Below are 23,586 nucleotides of genomic sequence, written 5' to 3'. Positions count from 1 at the left end.
TCGCAATCCGTATTTTGCAACAGCATTGGAGACGTAGTTCTTTAAAAGCTGTTTTGTATACCGACTTATTTAGTCAGCTGTGTTCGCTCGCGGTGCGTCCTAAGGTGACGACTGTAAACACTGGCGATGATTTCTTCGGGAGATGTGTAAACACATCTTACCAACTGGTTTGATTTTTTCGAACTGAAACAAGCTGAGCGCCGGCATCACCTGTCGTTCAGTTTTCTATTTTTCTCTGATATTCATCTATAACTACAAAATCGCAGTACAACATATGCAGTGCTCACATGTACACACACATACACTGTTGTCCGCCCTGATACACGAGAAAAAAATGACAATCGGTTATCAACATGAGATGTGATATGCCTTAGTGCCGTCGCACTGTAAGGGTCTCCTGCCTTTGAACGACATTGCCTCACAAACAAGTTGTCTGCACTGAAGACTGTTGGACAGATTCAGAGTGATATTGTCACCGTATAGTAGTTTGTGGTTTCGCAGGTAGAAATAGTCAACCTTGAAGTTATGTAGAAGCTGACATTTGTATTCTGGTAATGGTGAAAAGTACATTACATTGGACTAAGGCGTTTCTTTGGCCACTGAGTTCTACATGGCTAACTGGTATAGCGAAACACAAACATTCCCCCTTTGTGTCCAGGCTCGAAAGAAGATGTTTAGTTTGCCACGTATGTTCGCTGAAAGGAAAACGAAGTGTGTGGAACATTGGATACAGAGTAAGGATTCGTCCCGGACGCATCGATTTCCGACTTACTCTCAATTTTTAAACAAGTTCTGTGTATGTACGCTCCACTCAGTATTAAGGATAAGGCTGATTACTCATGTTTAACTGTCCTAATTTGCTTCGTTTGGGTTCACGGTTTAACGTAAGAGCGACACGCATCGATTCTAAGATATAAATTGGATTATACCAAAATATAGTCATTTATGTATCACCTCTTTCGCAATAAGCGGTAAATGAGGTTCACTCTCAGCCTGCAAAAGAAAAACAACTGAAAACTTAGCATTTAACGTTTCACTGATGACGAGATCTTTACAGAAAGAAAACCTGCCGGATTGGGCAAACATTGGGGAGGAAACAACACAAGTATGTTCACAAAATCATCCCGGCACAGACCTGAAACTATTCAGAGAAGTCACGGACTACATAAATCTAATAGTTGCACTTATTTCAAACATTGCTCTCTAGTCTTTGAGAGACGTCGATTATCGATTGAGCCATTTAAGTATACTGAGTATTTACTTGCCCTCTTACAGATTTTCCCGTCAAGTACACAGGCTAGTGCGGTGAGCTCACCCCGAAGAACTCGGTTCGAACTCTGGGGTCTCATGTCACTGTTAGAAGTAAGACGTCGAGGTCACCAGGTGTGGCTTGCACGTTGGTAAATGTTTACACTCCATTCGTTCTTCATACTGTTCAAATCAGCGCCCGGCCACCCTGATTTAGGTTTTCCGTTACTATCCTAAAACGTTCCTGGCAAATGCCGGGTTGATTCCTTTGAAAAATACACGGCCTATTTTCTTCCCCATCCTTTTATAATCCGAGCTTTTACTTTGTCTTTAATTGCCTCGCTTTCGACGGGACGTTAAACTCTGATCTTCCTTTTTTCCTTTTCTCCGCCTTAATCGTCAACAGAAACACGACATAGCACGGCACAATTGTGACAGTCGTATGCGTTAAACACATTTGATGAAACACTCGCACGATGTAAAGGAAAGGAGGAAATGCATACAAAGGAAGGCGGATGAACAAGACTTCAAAGACTTCCAGTCAAGAAAAGCTTGTGTTTTCCAGGACCCTGATAGTTGACTTTCGACTTGTTACTCGTGTATTTTCCCTTCAAGACTCAAGAAAGACGGCTTCAGTTCAGCCCTTCTAAAGATGGTGCAGTTCCTAATAAACAAGAGTTGTAGAAGCGTGGCTGTCATTTTCATCTTTGTTTAGTAAAAGGACCTCGTGTATTTCTCTAACCTCTTTGACTTCCTTCCTAGTTACAGCAGTAAATGTTCAGTATCCAGACGTCAATGTTCCAAAGCACTGCTCAAAAGCGCCAAGAAGAACCGACTTTGAAGATTTGCGAACGCTGTTAAGACTTCAAAAAAATCTAAGCTTTAAGCAGTCTTCTATATCTGCGACAATCTGTCAGTTCACGAAATCCCGAGGTCACTGGTTCAGTTCTCGGTAGACGCAGCCTTCTGTTTCACCTGGGTTTGTAATCTACATTCATTATCAAACTGAAATTAAATTCAATGGAAATTACATAGGATTTAATTACTAATCGCATGAAAATACGAGTATGCTCAATAAATTCAAATTTGGTGCGAAGGTGCGAAACTTCAAATAGAGAATAAAATGCTTTGTTATTACTAGGGATTGCGAATAAATATAAAAACAATATTAAACATGGTCTCATTATATATATAATTTCTTTTGTTTAATAACAACACATTCAGCATTTTTATCGTGAATTTAAACTTTTATGCATACCCACATTTTCGTATGATTGGTAATTAAGAATAAATTGTTATTGTCTTAAAAATTATAATTTAGAATTTTTAATTAAAATTTCACTTTGATAAGAAATACAGGATACAAATAAAAGCAAAGAATAAATTGCTTCTTGCGGGAATCGAACCAGCAATATCATAATTGCAAGTTGGGAACACTAAGCAAGCAAGCTTCTTAAGAAAAGTGTTTTATTGTGCTGAAATATATAGTAGTACGACGTGGTACTCTTGTACAAATTTTGAGACAAGACGTAGTCATTATCAAGACGTCCTTCAGTTTATTCACATTACAGAGATACAGAATTTAAGAAGAAATGTTTGGTCAACTAAAATTTTCTGGTGACGCTAATAATTATGCTAGGACGATTCTTAGAGAAGTTTCGAAATGTTTTGTACTTAACAGCGCCCAGATGTCTTCCAAGTCAATATTGTCAACCGTTCTTGGAAGGATGTTGACTATCGATGCTCTTTAAAGATGTTGATGCTAGGCACTGATCTTCAATGGTATAACCACGAAACAAATCGAAGAGGGCAGAGTAATCCGTAATTTCCCCTTGTGCGCAAGTTCTCGCTGATTTTCGTAGCAGCCCCTTCCAGGAACGGTTGCTTTGAAAAAGGGGACTAGTTTCTAGTTTCCTGCATATTACGGTCTAATCTTTGCATCGCTGACGGAACCGTGGGAATGCAGTCGTATGATAAACTGATAGAAAGGCTGAAATGGTCTCGCACAGCAATTTAGGCGGTCGATAGGATCGAATTTTTTAGCCTAATTTTTTATTACCTTAAAGTGTTCCTCAGAGAGTCTCTTTCTAAGATTCATTCGAACAAAGTGTGCCATAAATGTTTCAGTATGTTAAAACCACGATTCATGACGTCTGGCGCATCCGAGCGCTCGAATGCAACCAATGTAACACTTTAATAGTTCCCGATGGAATAAGAGCCCTGTTTGTTTCGGCCAGCTTCACAGAGGGCATTATCATCAAGTAAAATACTATTGTCAACGAGATTTCTCTTGGTAACAAGATTTGTTTCTGGTAAACAATCTGCAAGCACGTGCTTGATATGTCATTTCGCTTCTTTTTAATACGAAGCAAAACGTGAGGGGTTGAAAGTGACGAAGAAACGTATTTATACGGATAGAAAAGGTTCGAAAAGCAATACCAGTCGTGCAAAAAACGCTTCCATTGGTAAGAGGAAGAATGTTAATCGATATAATTTCGACAAAATGAGAGTGTTTCTATATCAGCGAAAAAAGGCCAACTGTTGGTGCCGATTTAAGTTTTGAGCAGTTTCACTGTTAAAAAACAGAAGCTGCTACGCTTTTTTTTCAAAACATTTTTCTAGTTGGCGGGAGCTATAACTCAAGAAATATACTTGCAATTACATTATACCTTTCGGAAACATATGAGTTGGTGTTTTTTGTATTGTAGTACGTAGGATTTTTGCGATTTATTTTAATTTCGATTTTTGGTGCACCTTTTTACACCGATTTTTTGTCGAGAAACTTGACTTTTATATCAGGGTGCCGCCATTTTGTTAAAAACCATTTTTTTGCATATCCCTAAGTGCTACTTTAGTAGGGGCGAGCAAATTTTTACAAATGTCGATGTATATCGTGTCGATATTTATAGTAGATATAGGCGTTATCGGAATAGAAACATGATTTTTTTAGATATTATTTGTTCATACCTACACGAGAGAAGTCTGGGGAGTGAAACACTTCTGGTACGTTTTCTGTGCGTGAAATATTGTACTTATCATAAACATTTCAGACAACAACAGCCAATTTTCCATTAAACAGCAGTGTGATTTTTATGCCGAGTCCACGTTACTTTTACAATGATCTATATTTTCTTGTTAAAAGCACTCAGGGGATAAGGCGAGCGCACATTCTGCCTTATAGTTGGGAGAAGGGAGTGGTGATTTCCACCATTTTCACACAGCACTGTCACCGAACGTGTTCGTTTTGCTCCTCGTACCTGTCATATGCAGTGGCTGTAATGACGTAACATACTTCCATGAATGTGCAGTATAAATACGATCATGTTCAAATCTGGAGCTCTTTTGTAGTACTAAATGTAAAATTAAATTAAGCCCTTTGTAAGACATTTACTGTTGGACTGCAAGGACTGGTAGTAGCTGGAATGGGTAAGAAATCCCCCGATGAGAACTAGAGCGCCTGTGAGTTAAGAAAAGACAGGCAAGAAAAGTATTGGTTTCGATAATCAGTGTTTAATGGCGATTAATCGTAACATCGATAACGTAGATACTGCCGATAAATATCGATGTCGTTAGGAAAAAATGTTGATATTTCTATATGTTGTTACTTTCTGGTTATCCCTATACTTTAAACAACACCATCAGTTCCAATGCAGTATTTGAAATGTTATTCTACTTTGAAAATTATGGTCTCCAGAGCTCCCACGAAGGGCTTTCGTTGATGTTGTGCAGTGCCTTCTGGGTGCAAGTTTTTTACTTCAAAATACAGAATACTATGTTAAGGGTGTACAATGAAGATCTGAAGTTAAATTTGCAATTTCTTTGTTATTTTGTTTAAAAAAAAAACAAGAATATTGGTTCCCAAAACGAAACACCCTGGTCTACCCCCTTAAATTATCTTCAGTTTTATTTTCCTGATGGAGATCGAGTCACACACCAGTGTCTACTGCCCTCTGTTTGTCTTTCCCTGGCCGCCTCCGGCTCTCCCGCGCCTCTGACAATTACCACCCGGTCGTTAGCGCCCCAGTGGCCGAAGGCCTTGTGCCGCAGCAGGGGACTCACCGGCCAGCTGGGCTGCGAGTGCTGCGAAGGCGACGGTGGCGGCCAGGGCGCGGAGCAGCGGCGACATGCCGGCGGCCGGGGCGCTCCTCCACAGCTGTGCGTCGTGCTCCCACGGGCTGCCGGCGCGCGCCATCTGCAGACTGCAGACTGCCAGCCAGCGGCTGAGGGCACCGGCACCGCCGCCGCGGCGCTCCCACCACGCTGCCAGCCACACCAGCCGCAGCAGCAATCGCCGCTCGTGACGTCGCCCGCCCGGCTCTGACGCAGCCAGCCTGCCACCTGCCTGGCATGAATGAATCGCGCCCGACCTACCCGACCAACTTCTGTCCCAGCTGTTACCTCTTTACCGCCCAGAGATATAAACTTTAGCGCTACCTGTCTCTAGGATAGTGCCGAGGGCTGTAGCAAGAGCCCAAGCACAGAGGGAGAACAAAAACTTATCGAAAAAAAAGACTACACAGAAAGACGGAGTACGAAACAACCAGGAAATCTACCCGAGTTCCTCACTACTTATGTACGTATCTTCTGCCTACGAGAAAAACATTGTCCTCGACACGTGACTGTAATTTACGTGTGTGTGTGTGTGTGTGTGTGTGTGTGTGTGTGTGTGTGTGTGTTAGGCCCCTACACATATTATGTAATATCTCTTTATGTTCTACTAATTATCACTGCACAATTCTATGAGTGAATTACGTCTCCTACTTCACCGTCTATATACTCGCAGAATCGATGCGCAAAGCAGTACAGTACTATTACTATGCTATGAGCGCATAATTACTCTTTGTAATATTCTCTCTGGTGTATTGAGGGGACTTCTAGGATCTTCTCCGTGCCGAATAGCCGCATTGAATAATTGTAATTTTGCTATCGAGATTACCGGAAGAAAGAGATTGAAAATATGTTGTATGGTACTCAAGAAAATATATACTGAGCATTTACATCAAAGGTGTATAAGGAATTTCATTATATATGTATTCTCTAATTGGAAATTTGCACAGAGGTGTCGTTTCTTTGGTAATCAGAACGGAACTTCCGATGAATTGGAAACGAACCTGCAATTATTAGATCCAAGAGCTCCATTATTTCATCGGATAATTAAACTCTATCAAAGCAGACTTTCCGCTTGATCTGAGGTTTCCCGACTGACTACGCAACGCAAGAAAACCAAGACATTTTATTTACACAGGATTGCAGATCGCTTCCAATCATCGAGACTGCGGACAAGGAGAGTCATCGTCCGATTCTGATTAAACAAGTAAAGCTTAATTATAACTTTCTTGAGCGACTCTGATGACTGTGATATGGCTGCTTATGAATGAGATCATAAATAAAATACTAATAACTAACTTTCCTCGTCACCAGCAACCAGTATAAAAACAATATTAATTAAAATTATAAATAAAAGAAACAAATGTGGATAAAAAGACTAAAATTGCTATCGCTTAGTGAGGAGAAAACCTATAAAATGGCACTCAAACACTCACTCCCTGCTCACTTGCGTAGACCCATACAATCACTCAATCTTGCAGGCCTTAATACAACGCAGAAGGGTGTAAGTTGCTATTGGTGGGATTAAAAGGGAAGCAAAACCACACAAGAGCTAAAAAAAAAAAAAACACAGGGAATTGTGACTGGCTGACCACTTACAAAAAATGTGCCTGAGCCAGTCACCCTGATAACACATGAAGAACATCTCCCTAACATTTTTGCAAACAGGTCAGACACAACACGAAGTTTTAAAACCCTAGCCACACTCGTTTCAACGTCACATAAAACAGAAAGCAGATCTGCCGGCAAATCTACCGCCACCTTCTAGTCCGAAAATAAAACACACTCAAGTAAACTGTGGCGCACACTTAACTGTACATCACAAGCAAAACACACATTGGAGGATCCTCTTTCCGGAAAAAGGAACTATCCGTCAGAGAAATGTGCCCTATCCGAAGCCGAGTGAGCAGGAACTCATCCCGTCTTGGTGACCGCAAGGAGGTGGGCTTTACTACACGCAGCGTATTAGCAGTGACTTCTAGCCACTCGTCTTCCCATCGACATACAACTCTGTTCCTCAACAGCGAGGTGATAGTGCGCTGAAACAACTGAGGATCGCTACACGCCTCCTTGGTTGCTACATCCGCTCTTTCGTTCGCCGCAACACCCATGTGTCCTGGTACGCAGCAGGAAGAAATCTCGTTCCTCAAAAAAAATGGTTCAAATGGCTCTGAGCACTATGGGACTTTAACTTCTAAGGTCATCAGTCCCCTAGAACTTAGAACTACTTAAACATAACTAACCTAAGGACATCACACACATCCATCCCCGAGGCAAGATTCGAACTTACGACCGTAGCACGGTTCCAGACTATAGCGCCTAGAGATCCATTTACAACAAAAACACAGACGAACATTGAAAATAAACTCCTGCAAATGAAAGTGAAGTACAGGGCTTTGACAAAAGTGTGGAAACACCACGAAAAAGTGCTTGCTTCAACATAAATGCAGATGATACCGAAGCCTGCAGATCGCGCTGTTACACATTGAGGTAACAAACGTCATGAGATACCTCATGATATTGCCCGGCGTAATACAGCAGTTCCACGCGGCATGGACTCAACAAATCATTGGAGGTCCCGTGCAGAAGTATTGTGCCAGACTGCTTCTACAGCCGTCCCTAATGGCGAAAGTGTTGCTGGCGCAGGATTTGTGCAAGAGTTGACCTGTCGTTTATGTCCCACAATTTTTGATGGAATTTATGTCGGGCGATCTGGTTAGCTAAATCACCCACTCCAGCAGTCCAGAATGGTCTTCAAACCGAGCGCGGTCTCCCGTGGCCCGGTGACATGGTGCACTGTCATCCACCAAAAATTGCATCGTTCTTTGGAAATATGAATTCTTCAAATGGTCTCAAGTAGCGAACATAACCATTTCCAGTCAATGATCGATTCAATTGGACCAAAGGACCCAATCCATTCCATGTAAACACAGCCAACACCACTATGGAGTCACCACTAGCTTGCACATTGCCTTGTTGACAACTTGGGGCCATAGTTTCCTGTGGTCTGGGCCACACTTGAACCCTACCATCAGCTCTTACCAACTGAAATTTGGAATCATCTGACCAGGCCACGATTTTTCAACCGCCTAGCGTCGAACCCATATGGTCATGAGTCCAGGGGAGACGTTGCAGGCAACGTCGTGCTGTTAATAAAGGAACCGCGTCAGTCGTCTGCTGCCTTAGCCCATTAAAGCCAAATTTCGCAGCACTGTCCTAAAGGATACGTTCGTCGTACATCCCACATTGCTTTCTGCGGCTATTTCACGCAGTGTTGCTTCTCTGTTAGCACTGACAACCTACCATAAGTCGCTGCTCTCAGTCGTTAAGTGAATTCCTGGAATGTAGTATTTTCAGCACACTCTTGACTCTATGGATCTCGAAATACTGAATTTCCTAACGATTTTCGAAATGTAATACCACATACGTATTGCTCGAACTACCATGCCGCGCTCAGAGCCTGTTAATTCCTGTCGTGCGGCCATAATCACGCCGGAAACCTTTTCAGATGAATCACCTGAATGCAAATGTCGCCTCCGCTAATGCACTGCACTCTTAGACCTTCTGTACTCGATACTACCGCCATCTGTGTATGTGCATACTCGTATCCCATGACGTTCGTCACAGTGTATTTGGCCACGCACAGCACCTGTGTAATGTTCTTAATACGTTGTTAGTTTCAGTCGTGGTTGGAACAGTGCTCTCCGTAGTTTTGAGCGCATTACGTCGGAGGTAAGTGAATTCGCACGTGGTGGTTCACAAACCAGGTAGACGAAATATTTGACGTGTCAAGAGGCACCGTATCGAAGATCTGTACCGCAGATAGATAAAGCAGGAAAACATCATCCGCTAAGTCACAACGTGCAGAAATTGTGTGTTGAGTGATAGTGATGGACAGTCGTTGAAGAGGATTGTGACGGAAAAGGAGAGAATGACAGCTGCAAAAGTCCCTGCAGGACCGAATGTCACACTCGCGAACCCTGTCGGTACTGAAACAACAATAAGGGAGCCTCCATAAGCATACAATTTTACTGCGATCTGGAATTCCAAAATCAAATGACAGTGACTCAAATGCCTGTAACAGGGAAACGTCTTGCCGAAGCCATAAAACCTAGGCAATGGAGCAATGGAAGGAGATAATTTGGTCGGATGAGTCTTGTTTTAGGCTGTAACCAACTTCTGGCCGAGTTTACATCCGATGAATGAAACATGCGCACGCATATTATGTTACTCCGTGGACTCCAAGGCTACTCTGCAAGGTCGTATTACTGCCAAGCATTATGTGACCACTTTGGCTGATGAGTTCCATCCTATGCTTGTTCCCAAATGTAATGTTGTGTTCCAAGAAGACAGGACCCTTGTTCACACAGCTCGCATGGTCCAGGGCTGGGTTTGTGAGCACGAGGTTGAATTTTTGCACATCTCCTGCCACAGTAGTCACTATATCTCAGTATTCTTGAGCCTTTTGCGGTCTACTTTGGAGAGAAGGGTGCGTGATTGCTGTCCACGTCCACCATCGTTAGGTAAACTTGCCACTATTTTGATGGGAAAATTGTATAAGATTCTCTTTAAAACCAAACAGAACCTGTATTCACCCATTCCGAGACGGTTGAATGCTGCTTTGAATGCCCACAGTTTTCCTGCACCGTATTAGTCGTAGTAATGCGTTGTGTTTTTGTTTTTCCATAATTTTGTACACTTCCTGTACGCCACCACTCATCACACACAGCTGTTTCCATTCGTTCTGGATTAGCACGACGTGTGAGGTTTCTACTTGTGTCTTGTCGAATCAAAGCAAAACACTGATATTCTTGAAAGGTTCACCCACCTGGCGTCTTCAAGTGTCGTCCGCGTCCTGCACAGTAGCAAGCACTTACGTCTTCAGTCCTCTGATCCTGTAGTGAGGCTGTAAATAGCTTGCTACTCAACTGACTAAGGCTCACTTTGCTGTTAAATGAAAATCCAAACCATGGCCAACGGCTTTTTTGCAGGTACTTTCATCAGGAGAGCCATAAACTTACCACAAAATTTGTAACATGCGTAAGTCTACAAAGTACCCACGTGACGTAACTAACCATACATGCACTTCACTAATATAACTGTTTCGCCGCGCGGGGTAGCCGTGCGGTCTAGGACGCCTTGCAACAGTTCGTGCTGCTACCCCCGTTGGAGGTTGGGGTCCTTCCTCGGGCATGGGTGTGTGTGTTGTCCCTAGCCTAAGTCAGTTTAAGTTAGATTAAGTAGTGTGTAAGTCTAGGGACCGATGACCTTACCAGTTTGGTCCCACAGGAACTTACCACAAATTTCCAAAATAATAATAATAATAATAATAATTCTTGCACGTTATAAACATCGTAAAATTGATCACAAATCACATTAAACAGCCTAACTTGTGTTCCTCTATGCTTTGCTCCCAGAGTCGCGACTTCTCAGCACTCCGAAACCCATCTCGTGTACGACCACTTGTCTAGAACTATATGCGCGACCTCTCCCTAACAACAAGACTTAAGTGGGCAGCCCGACAATTCTGCTGGGCGTCCATCCGGCGGGAAGCCAAACATCCTTGAACTGATTAGTCCTCATCTCATTATCCAACTGTTATTAAAAAAGATATTAAAATGGAATCTGGACTTAGTGGACGATAGTTTATTACTGAGAGATTTTTCCACACGACTACAAACGAAATCTGTATCGTATTTAAATGAAGATTTATAAATGAAAATTTTAGATTTGGCGCGCTCGTCCGAGGGCAGTCCCTACATATTCTGCTGGAGCAGCTGAACACATCAGGAACACGCCTACTACGTTGGTGCAATTTCTGACGAAAGCTGTGCTCATTGTAACATCGGTTGCCCGCACCTCACCTAACTTTCTCTCATTACGCATCAAGTAATGCATTGTGTCTCTGCTAGGGAGTGAAGCCTAGAACTGAAGCTTATTGTTCCAGGGACAGAAATGTTACAAACTTGGTTGCCGGTGATCGGTTTTTTACTGAAATGTTTAGTATTTCAATAATATAAGAACTCCATTCACATCACGAATTTAGACATTTTATACCGAGAGATCCATATACTAATGAGAAATCTTAAGCAACTGCGAAGTCAAGCTTCTACGCGCACGATCTCGTTTTCGTGGAGAAGGTTTTTAAATAGAAAAGAAATGTCTAACAAAAAAAATCATTAAGTGTTGTGGCGGTTCCATGCGGCTGTTCCTATGTGGACAGGGTCTTCAGCCACATGAATCATTTACGGTCTGACGCTAGAAACTAATTGAGTGTCGATATTATGAAAGCAGAACTGTGCATTCGTTCTAACTTGAAGTTTGCGACATGCAGCGACTTTTACCAAAACATTAATGGCAGAAAAAATTGTTGAAAGCTGTAATTAGCTATAATAAATATAATCTTTAATGGTTACAATGTGTTTCATTGTATTCACCCTCAGCTCAGCAAACTCTTTGGACAGGCAATGTTCGGTAATTTTGTCTGTTTAATCTGGCACCTTCGTTACAAAACACTGCGTCATTTTTACAGTGTTAGTTGGCCTAAGTAGCATCACAGAGAAACCCCTGCCCTACGAACAGACGTCGGTCGCTATCCACCGCTTACACAGCTCGCTAATGTCCAACATGGAGTTCTTGTTGCTATTTCGCTAGGGGTGCTGTTGGCGAGCAGGTGATGAAACAAAATATACGCTATTTGACCGACGGCTATCAGTTTTTGTCAATTACTTCCGCTTGAGGAAGTGAGTGAGAAGCGACGGAGGAGGAAGCAAGCAATGTGGAGGATATATAAATTTACTTGCCCCTCCAACTAGGACATTAGCTGCTCCCACGTTACGGCTGGCACCGTCTACTGCGTAAATAAAAGAAGAATTGAAGAGTAAATCTTACACTGCTGATTGATATCTGCTCTGCAGCGAGTTTTGTAGGCTCATTTCGTTTTCGTCAGTGATGCCTTCGTTGTGTAGCGGAGAACACCACCATCCATTGGGACAGTCTGCTTGAACATTTTAACGATTGATATTGATACTTGCGGACTAAGTTACCGACTCGGTGTTATTACATATGTAATACTACAAAGAAACAGCAAGTAGTTAACATAACTGAGTGATACAAGTGAATGCGAAATAAGTGACCGGTAATGTATAGTAATGTTCCCGGAAATTAACCTCAATTAAAACAATTAAAAAATTAATTTCCTAGTGATATGGACATTGGGATTCTACACAGCAGGGTGTTTACTAAGAAGCTAATGTTGTAGCTACATTCATAGATATAGATTTAAAACAGTCATTGGTGTGGATGAAGAAAATAACGGAACAGTATGGCAGACGTTTGATGGCACGTGGCCCTCACTTGCGTGAAAGGGCGATTCTGCCTCGTGGGACAGGAAGTTCAGCGACATCGTTCAAAGTTCGTGGAAAAGACGAAGATAATGTGAATCACAGGCTTAGGAAAAAGTTGACCTTTCCAGGAAAGTTAACAGAGACAAATTCTATTGTCGCTCCTGAAAGTAATGCGTGCCTGCGGAACTAATTGGACTGGCAGTAATGGAAGAGCCTTCGCAGGTGATTTTCTGAAGCTAGCCGTTGAAGACAGGTCAACAGTTTTCGTAGTCACTTGAGAGTACCGATGTTCCCATGATAATTCAATAAAGTGCAGTGGTTTCTCCCACACTCAATAGAAGTCTGCATACTTGTTTTATATCACTGAATGTACACTGAGATTCATTAAGAATAAATCCAATTTTTACTAGAGTTCCCTTATCCACCAGTTACTTGGCATTTATCAGCCAAAACAGTGTGTTTCTATCCTCACCCATCTTGCACCTATGGTTCCGAGGTAACGATATTGCTGTTTATCCCGAAAGTAGGCTCGAACAGATGCACGTTCATCTACGGTTACATGATTATTTCGTAGTTCACAATGTATTGTTGGGCAGGGGCCTCATAGAACCACTTTCACACAATTACTCCATTGTTTCCCTTTCGAATAGTACGTGGGAAAAATGAACACTTACATTTTGGCGTGTTATCTCTTGTTTTCACGTCGGCGCACCGCCGCAAATCGATCCGCCCCGCGGATTAACGACGAGGGCCGCTGTGGCGAGCAGTGTGGATGTGGTTTCTAAGTCGTTTTCCACATCCCGCTAGTTGAGTACTGGGCCGGTGTCCGCGTCAGTTACACAGCTCGCAAACATTTCGGGAGCGTTCGCACACTTTGACATGGATAACACTACACGCAGAACACTACACGGAGGCAGCTGCGGTACGCAAATTCCGTCTCGGAGGGTAAAGCAGTAGCCACAGGTAAGGCATCCGACGGTCCTCTAACATTGCCAAATCCCATAACTAATCACGCCGACCACTTGTAGGTATGGGATGAAGGGGAAAGAAAAAAGAAGAAGCTTTCTCCCTACGTACACAAGGCGTCCCAGAAATGTTGCGACAAACTTCAAGAGGCTATAGAGGGAGTTTCGCACACGGGTTTCCATTTGCCGTTAGTTTTCCTAATGTGTACAAAGGCACGTTTGTTGCCGGATGGGTATGTGGCCCAGTGGTACGCTTAAGCGCCTACAATTTCGACGCTCTGTTGAGTCGCTCGATATTGTTTCCGGACACTTCGTATCCTCAATTTTTTCCGCAAGACACCCTCTATAAACCCTCGAATTTTGTCTCAACATTCCAAGGACATCCTGTATAGGAGTCAACAAAATATTTTGGCATTCGAAGAACAAAGTTGGTCATTTACATTTTATGAAAAGATCTCGCCCCTACGGAAAAAGCCTTTGTTGTGATGACTGCCACCCCAAACACCACATCCGTGACACTCTCTTTCCTTCTTCGCAATAATACAGTCTGTGTCCTTTGTTATTCTGATCTAATAAGGATCCCATACGGCGCAGTACTGCACTATAAGAGCACAGACATGCATAGCGTAGGCAGTCTCCTTAGTAGATCTGTTAAATCTTCTAAGTGTTCCGCCATTTAAGAATGCAGTGTTTCGTTCAACTTCCCCACAAAATTTTCTATGTGATTAATTTTTTGTGACTACCTTTCGATTAATCTGAATGGTTGCTCTTTCAGAGGAATCGTCGGTAACGTTAATCTCGTGATCGTTCTTTGTTAATGTATTTCAACTAACCATACAAACACAATCGGTTGAAATGATCAATGATCTTGTGAATAATTAATTATACCAAATCTCCACCAACCTATGGGTGCTACCACAGGATGACACTTACCAGTTGATACGCGACGCCAAAACTACAGTTCTCTGAAGTGATAAAATAATAAAAAAAGAAAACGTCCCGTCATAAACCTGACTTAAAAACAATAATGTGCTTAGGTCATTGATTTGACATAAATGGAAAATTGGCAGGAAGACACACACATTAGGGTGTGTGGCCAGTATGTTGGTGTCAAGCGACTCTTGGCTTTTATCCTGTGCTGGGTGTTGGTTGTGGTCGAAGCATTGCCCTAGGATGCATAAAGCCAAATTCTGGCGCCCAGCAGAATGAGGACCCACCCAAAGTAATCACGAAAATTAATTGAAAAGAAGGATATTATCACACAACGGAAAACGTATTATTTCAATGAACATTAGGGGTGGACAATTTAAGCATGAAACAAGTGGGTACAAAATTACTCACAAACGAGGGGCATTTAGTAAGAAATGCAGCACTTTTTTTCCACTGCAAATTTCGGTTGAAAAATGCGGAATTTGTTGTGGGATGTGGTGGAATATTCCCGCTTCAGCCCCTATAGTTCCATGACGTCCCGATTGGTGGCGGCGCTATACGTAGCTTTCAAAATGGCGTCTGTTACAGTGGTGCGTTCCAAGCAGAGAGCTGTCACTGAGTTTCTTCTTGCGATGAACCAAGCCATCGCAGATATCATAAGCGCCTGCAGTACCTCTACAGTGAATAAAGGCACGGTGAGTTATTGGATGAACCGTCTGTCATCATCGCAAGAAAGTCACGCGAAGCTGTCCGATCTCCCGCGTACCGGCCTAGCCCACACAGCTGTGACTCCTGAAGTGTTGGAACGTGGAGACACTCTCATGCGAGGTTATCAACGGATCACAATAAAATACCTCGTTGCTCAAACAGACGTCTCTGTTGGTAGAGCTCGCACACTAGTTGGATTACTCAGAATTGTGTTCTTCTTCATCCACCCTACGGTCCGGATTTCGTAACTTCCGACTTCCATCCGTTTGGCCAAGTGAAAGATGTACTTCGTGGAGAGCAGAACATGGATGACGAGCAGGTTATTGATGTAGCAAGGCCTAGGCTACGACGTCGATCAGTAGAGGAGTAGCATGTGGGCACACAGGCTACCCAGTAAGGTGGCACATGGCCCTCGCATTGAACGGAGATTATGTTGAAAATTAGGGTATTGTAACCAAAAGAGATGTCGAAATCTCGAAAAACGAATCTGCTTTGAGAAAAAAAACGTCTTGCTTTACTTATTGAAATCGTCTCGTAGGGTGGGTTGGGTTGTCTTGGGGAGATCAGACAGCGGGGTCATCGGTCTCATCGGATTAGGAAAGGATGGGGAAGGAAGTCGGTCGTGCCCTCTCAAAGGAACCATCCTCGCATTTCCCTGGAGCGATTTAGGGAAATCATGGAAAACTTAAATCAGGATGGCCGGAAATGGGATTGAATCGATGTCCTCCCGAATGCGAGTCCAGTGTGCTAGCCACTGCGCCTCCTCGCTCGGTGATCTCGTAGGAATCTTCTAGCTATGAATGGAAACAAATGTACACAATAACAAACAGATTAATTGACTTTGAACATGAACGTTACCCAATGGCTTCTTAAAAAGAATCATTAATAATCCGACAAGGGAATACAAACCTTGGCAGAGATAGGAAGGAAGGATAAATACATTTACGTTAGTACTTCATGGACATCGCTAGAGACTGCGTAGGTTGTCAATTAGATGTATAAAGTATACGGGTAGACAGGACAGGAGCGAAAACCATTAGACTCCCAAAAATGCACATTGAAAGCAACAAGCTGGATACGTGACGTTAAGACGACGTACTCGTGTCCTGAAGCGAGCGAGTTAGATGTTTCTAAACTATTTCGGCGGCCTCAACGATGCACAATCTCACCAATCGGGCAGTGCGTAAATAAATAGTGTGGCAACGGCAGCGGCTGGAAGATGTGACTTCAGCCTTCCTTCTGTACTTAGTGCTTAAGTATAGACATCTTTCCAACTATAACAAGGCTCGTTTCATCCGTTATCTTTCCTGTCCTAACCTGAACGTGTTTACACTCTACAGGAGCTTGAGAATAAGTATAGTTTACAGAAACCTAAAGCAAATTTCTGACTCTCCAACGATCTGCCAAGGAGTATCTTCTTCAAGAGCCGTCTTAAACTCAGCAGTCTTGTTGCCGGAACTGGACCTGCCGCCAGTGAGGGTGGAGATTCCCAGTTACAACCAATTAAAAACAGCGGTAAACAATCTCCCACTCTTTTCTATCCCGTTAAACGTCTAGAGATCTTTTATTTCCCTTCAAGGGCTTCTGCGAGAAATTTCATGTTTTCTTGAAAAAAGGAATATGTGTACCGCTCCCTCCAGCAGTCCGGGATGGGGAAACGCTAAAGCCAGCCTTGATATCTGCGGACGATAGTATTAAAGTTTTGTAACAGCTAATTTTCTTCGCCCATCCAACCTGTGAGCTTTCAGGCCTACGTAACGCCTACCAAAAGCAGAAAAACAGTGAAGTGAAAACACCCAATGGCGATGCTAATCCAGATCAGAAATTACAAAGAAGGGAAATGAATGACTACAGGATCAAGAGAATTTGGATATCATTCTCTGAAATATGTTAGTGGACGTTCTGAGTGAAAAATGGTCACGTACAACTGCAAACTTGAACTGGCAGCACATATAGGCATAACAAATGTAGAAGTATCTAAGCCAAACTGTTGCCATCAAGTCTTCCATTCTTTTAACGTCTCCAACGGTTTTAGAAATATTTGTATTCACCTAGTAGATAAGTAGCACTACATATAAAAAAGAGACGCTCCTTGATCGAGACACAGCAGCCAAAAAATGAAGCCGCATCTCGAAGAACAAAATTATGTGTCCTTTCTTCTAATTACTTACAGTAAGGTAGCGCAAAGGGCTGCCTAACGATGGCAGAATTTCAGCCTCCGGCTCGAGGTTGTCGACTAACTCAGTGCCATTCTGCGTCACCGAGGCCTCATTACTTCTAGAAAAAGATTACTCTTTACTAGCAAGCGGTTGCACCTCGCGAATGGCACGAGAAACTTTTCCGCCAGGGCCGCTAACTTGAGCTGATCTCTACAAGGCCACTGTACTCCAGGACTTGTCTTTTCTCTACTGCCATAAAGCAGTAACGCTTCGATAGATTCTGATCATCCCACACACATCGTTATATATTTTCATGTCATCTAGGTTAGGTATAATTTTGAAAATGAATTCGTGTCTGAAAAAATACTGTTTTTGAGCTACACTAACGTAATGTAAAATCACTTTTCTTATTTCCAGGACCTCTTCGGGAAAATAAATTAACTAGCTGTGATTACATCATTTATTGCATTTAGAATCAGGTAATTAATAGTAATAATTACCAACGCTAAATACTGCTGATAAAGTGAAGTGGCAGAACCGCTGTTGGCTCTGAATTTATCATTTACTATGGAATATTTTTGCGTTTTCAGTGTGAATATATTGACCCTAGCGTTATTTGTCTTTGGAATCTCTTTTGTATACAGGGTGACTCAGCTGAACCTACCGATATCGTTTTATGCAACCGTCAATGTTATAGCTGGTTATATAAACCACGCGCGACATTTTCATATTCTCTCGCTAGCCACGCGCAAACTATCAGTCACACACAAAAAAATGAATGGGATCTTTTTGTTAGGAAATATAATGTTGTTAAATTTTATACAGGGATATATTTTCGCTAGAGGTCGTAGTTTTCGAGTTATTCAAGGAGAACGTACAAAAGTGCCTTTAAACGCACCCACACTCCCGCGCTCAGCCCCCACTGGTTGAAATTTTTAGTATGTTTTTCATGGCACTGCCTCCTACCACTGTACAAAAATTTGCGGCTGCACGAGTTGTTTCCCACTTTTTTTTCCGCCGGTCGGCCTATTACGTTACCGGCTTACTCGAGCACTTACAAATTGTATAACTTTTTGTGGCGGCGTTCGTAGCGACAAGCAATTCGCTGTAGAAACGGCTTACGAAGTCACCGCCACACTTTTAATAGCGGGCCGACCGGTCCGCTGGAACAGTGAACAGAAAGATGAAAACCCAAACACTCTGATTAAATAAAAGTCGGTACTTATCTTTATTAACGGAGATACAGAAACACAGTAGTGAACACCGTGTCTACAGAGATCTGTCTAGTTCGAGTCGGAGCGGCTAGGTCAGCGTCGGCTGACGACAAACAACAACTCTGCTGCGATGAACACACAACTGACTAGCAAGTACACAATTAGGTGGCGAGTATACAACTGAGCGGCGAATACAGAACTGTCCTAGCGCTCGCGACTCCAGCGCTTAAGAAGCCAGAAGCCAGCGGTGGCGCGCGCAGACTTGCGGCGATTTCCTGTCTCGCTGGCGCTGCTTATGCGGACGGCGTCCGGACTTTGATGCTGCCAACCTTTTGGCAGCGGGCTCGGGTGGCATTACTGGCTAGGATATAACATAACTCACATTTGTGTACATTTTACCTAAGAGTTTTATGTTTTTAACTAAGAGTTTTGTGAATTTTAAAAGCATAAAATGAACAATATATGGTTTTATTTGTCACTCCCTCTGGCTACTAACTGTAGCTGTAACTGTAGGGTTAAGTTTGGGTCAAATTTTCAACGCAGTTAGTTGTAGCGTAAACGTTTTGCTTTCATTACCCTAAAGGGACGTTTAAATTAATAATGTTAACGAAATAGCTGACTACGCTAGTGGCGTAATAGCCCAGTCAATAGAGGCACAAAAGGTCGAACATCGGGAACAGCTTGTGTAGTAGGAAATATTTGTACAGCGGTAGGAGGGAGTGCCACGAACAACATACTAGAAATCCTGACTGGTAAGGGATGAGTGTATGGTGGATGTGCGTTTGAAAGTCACTTTTGTACGTTTTTCCTGAGAAACTCGAAAGCCGTGTCCTCCTTTGAAAACGTAACGTAGTGCAAAGTTTAATTACATTTAATTTCCTACAAAAAGGCTCTTTTCTCTGGTTTTTTGGATTAATAGTTTGCGCGTAGCAAGCGAGAAAATATGAAAATCTCGCAAAGCCCGAATACTGCATATAGTTTCAAATTCCGTGTCTGTACTTATCTAGGAGGTGACAGCACATATCGTGTGGAAAGTAGGCGATACAATAGCATTCCGCGGCCAATGGTTAATGATCTGCAGCCACACCAAGATGGCAGACGTGCTATGACTGTGTACCCACTAGGAGAATGTGTTTTTTGTGAGCCGAGGACCCGTTCGCAGACGACGTCCATATGGTTAGAACTGTACTTCCCGGAAATTTTTGTTGAAGTGGATACAAGAGTTCACCAAAAGACAAGAAAAATCACAAACAAGGAGCGTCCTGGCCGCTCTGGTTATTTAGTGATAGCACATTGTTTTCCCGGCTCGGGCTATTTCGCTACCCCCAGGTCACATCGGTCTTGTGGGTTGCAGTACGGTAAGGAACCAGATAAACTCGTTATGTACCGAGGGGTCACTCGTTAGCCGCGAAGCTGCTACGAGACTTCTATGCTGTAGACCTTTATCGAACGGTGGGATGGCAACACTCGACCTCGCAGTTAGCACCTTCTTGGATAATTTTGCCCATAACATCAGTTGGGCCTGCGACATGTTATAGCAATTCATTGTGATTCAACGTCAAAGGCTTTACTGTGCTGCAGAAAGTTTACCTCTTGTGCAAATCCTACCATCTACAGCAATTTCGTGTTACTAATGTTTTAAAAAATGAGAAAACGATGTACGACTTAGTCTTGTTCTTCTCCATATTCGAGCATCTACACGAGAAAGTCCTGTAATATTTTGTTGGCGTAACTTTATGATGAAATAATGAGATGCTTAAAACACGTTACGTTTTGTTTAGTGGAGGTACATTTCGTACAATTTTCCGCTAATCAAAAATCTGTCACGTATATTTCAACTTGTTAAATTAGTTGGGACTGGTGGGTTTGGTGACACAACGATCGCGCCCATAAGTACGGTATCGTTTCCAAATTACAGTAAAATTATTAGAGGCTGTAACTTATAATTTAAACATTTAACATTTTCCTTTTCTTGTAAGCTATATATCTGCCCCTCTTTTGTCAGAAATTAAACTTTTAAACATTTAACCTTTAAAGGACGTATTGTCGTATAAAAGGAGGATACGATTTCCATGCATCAATACACTATCATTTCGCGATAACATCCAACCGATATCTTGAATTACTTATGAAATATTACTGCCGTCATAGTCTAATTATGTGAGACACATTACAAATGTTCCATATCCGCCCCAGAACTTTCTCCAGTGATTTTATATTGTCAATCTGCCTTGACAGTGAACTCCGCATATTTTTTTCTCGAGTTCACATTTGTGAACTATATTCATTAGCCGTCCTGTTTCTTGGTCATGTGTTATTTAATATCTTTATGCAGTGCTTGTTTGAACCAGTAGCTGAAACGATAGCGTTTCAGTAACTTAAAGACGTTATAAAAAACAAATACTCGTGAATATAATTTCTCTGTAACAACTTTATAATGTGTTAAATCTACCCGAACGATATATACACTACTGGAAATTAAAATTGCTACACCACGAAGATGACGTGCTACAGACGCGAAATTTAACCGACAGGAAGAAGATGCTGTGATATGCAAATGACTAGCTTTTCAGAGCATTCACACAAGGTTGGCGCCGGTGGCGTCACCTACAGCGTGCTGACATGAGGAAAGTTTCCAACCGATTTCTCATACACAAACATCAGTTGACCGGTGCTGGCTAGTGAAACGTTGTTGTGATGCCTCGTGTAACGAGGAGAAATGCGTACCATCACGTTTCAGACTTTGATAAAGGTCGGATTGTAGCCTATCGCGATTGCGGCTTATCGTATAGCGACATTGCTGCTCGCGTTGGTCGAGATCCAACGACTGTTAGCAGAATATGGAATCGGTGCGTTCAGGAGGGTAATACGGAACGCCGTGCTGGATCCCAACGGCCTCGTATCACTAGCAGTCGAGATGACAGGCATCTTATCCGCATGGCAGAAACGGATCGTGCAGCCACGTCTCGATCCCTGAGACAACAGATGGGGACGTTTGCAATACAACAACGGCCTCGTATCACTAGCAGTCGAGATGACAGGCATCTTATCCGCATGGCTGTAACGGATCGTGCAGCCGCGTCTCGATCCCTGAGACAACAGATGGGGACGATTGCAAGACAACAACCATCTGCACGAACAGTTCGACGACGTTTGCAGCAGCATGGAGTATCAGCTCGGAGACCATGGCTGCGGTTATCCTTGACGGCGCATCACAGACAGGAGCGCCTGCGATGATGTACTCAACGACGAACCTGGGTGCACGAATGGCAAAACGTCATTTTTTCAGATGAATCCTGGTTCTGTTTACAGCATCGTGATGGTCGCATCCGTCTTTGGCTACATCGCGGTGAATGCACATTGGAAGCGTGTATTCGTCATCGCCATACTGGCGTTATCACCTGGCGTGATGGTATGGGGTGCCATTGGTTACTCGTCTCTGTCACCACTTATTCACATTGACGGCACCTTGAACAGTGGACTTCACATTTCAGATGTGTTACAACCCGTGGCTCTACCCTTCATTCGATCCCAGCGAAATCTTACATTTCAGCAGGGTAATGCACGACCGCATGTTGCAGGTCCTGTACGGGCCTTTCTGGATATAGAAAATGTTCGACTGCTGCACTGGCCAGCACATTCTCCAGATAGAAAACTTCTGGTCAAAGGTGGCCGAGCAACTGGCTCGTCACAATACGCCAGTCACTACTCTTGATGAACTGTGGTATCGTGTTGAACCTGTGTGGGCAGGTGTACTTGTACACGCCATCCAAGCTCTGACTCAATGCCCAGGCGTATCAAGGCCGTTATTACGGCCAGAGATGGTTGTTCTGGGTACTGATTTCTCAGGATCTATGCACCCAAATTGCGTGAAAATGTAATCACATGTCAGTTCTAGTACAATATATCTGTCCAATGAATACCCGTTTATCATCTCAGTTGCAGGGGGGGGGGGGGGGGGGGAGGAAGGGGGAGCAAACACCGCTAAACTGATGTTTCTTTTTGTGAAAAAGAAGTCTCGTCACATTTGTGGTGACATATAAGCCAAGGTCGAGAAAAGTATGCTAGTCGTTGGTTTCGGAAATATCCCCAAAACTGCACTTCGATGAAAAAGTTTCCTACCTTGTTGGTAAAATTAGTTTTCGTCAGTTAGAAGCAGTTTTGAACTGTCATTTGGAATTAGGTTCAGATATCAGAAATCCATTCGTGAGCAAGTGCGTATTTACTTACGATCTGACACGTGATGGTAGAACACAAACCACACGTCACTTGGACATTATTAGTTAAGGGTTAGGAGTATGAAATAGTAGATTATGGGCCGTTCAATTTTGAAATTGTTATATTGAAATTATATTAGAACGAAAAGTTAAACTCCTGAAGGGGAACATAAATCTTTAAATTTCCATAAAACACTGTAGTTTCGGATTTGTGGTTGTCGGAACCGCTCCAAGCAAGTACTCTCGTGACCCCTTACGTGAATTTCAATATTTTTTCTAGTAATTTCGTACCATCAATTACTCGTTCACCAAGTTAATGCCTATGGAATGTCAGACTAAGTTTATTATGTAAATAGCTAAAGATACTGCATACTATGTGACTACGATTCAAGTTTTTTGTGTCGCAATAATGCATACAATGTTCACACATACTTCCTCCGCGAGCCCATCAATTTTGTTTGTTTCGTCTGACGTTCTTCCTCGCTCTCCATCTAGCTCTTCTTTCTGTTGTTCTCTCTCTCTCTCTCTCTCTCTCTCTCTCCCCCCCCCCCCACACACACACACACATACACACACACACACGCAAAAAAAAAATTAACACACGCCCTCGCGTAGAATGTGTAGAAGTAGGTGACTGTTTCGTGGGAATGCTTCGTCGTCAGAGTGTTAGCAGGTTCGAATGCATGAAAAAC

General features: G+C 42.8%; 1 protein-coding gene across 1 annotated transcript in view; it reads right to left on the bottom strand.

Annotated features, from left to right (window-relative positions):
* The window catches only part of LOC124606203 (pancreatic triacylglycerol lipase-like), a 425,509-nt gene extending 402,124 nt beyond the window's left edge, over window positions 1-23,385 (bottom strand). The window contains exons 1-3 of the mRNA XM_047138172.1: window positions 23,327-23,385; window positions 17,476-17,581; window positions 5,308-5,590 (exon numbers count right to left, since the gene is read on the bottom strand). Coding sequence (XP_046994128.1) covers window positions 5,308-5,590; window positions 17,476-17,581; window positions 23,327-23,385 — 448 coding nt within the window. The remainder of the gene's footprint in view (window positions 1-5,307; window positions 5,591-17,475; window positions 17,582-23,326) is intronic.
* Window positions 23,386-23,586: the final 201 nt, after the last annotated feature.

The sequence above is a fragment of the Schistocerca americana genome, chromosome 3 (genome assembly GCF_021461395.2).
Source record: "Schistocerca americana isolate TAMUIC-IGC-003095 chromosome 3, iqSchAmer2.1, whole genome shotgun sequence".
In the NCBI taxonomy this organism is placed as follows: Eukaryota; Metazoa; Arthropoda; class Insecta; order Orthoptera; family Acrididae; genus Schistocerca; species Schistocerca americana.
The sequence above is the reverse complement of the archived record's forward strand: the minus strand, read 5'-3'. Positions and strand labels throughout refer to the sequence as shown.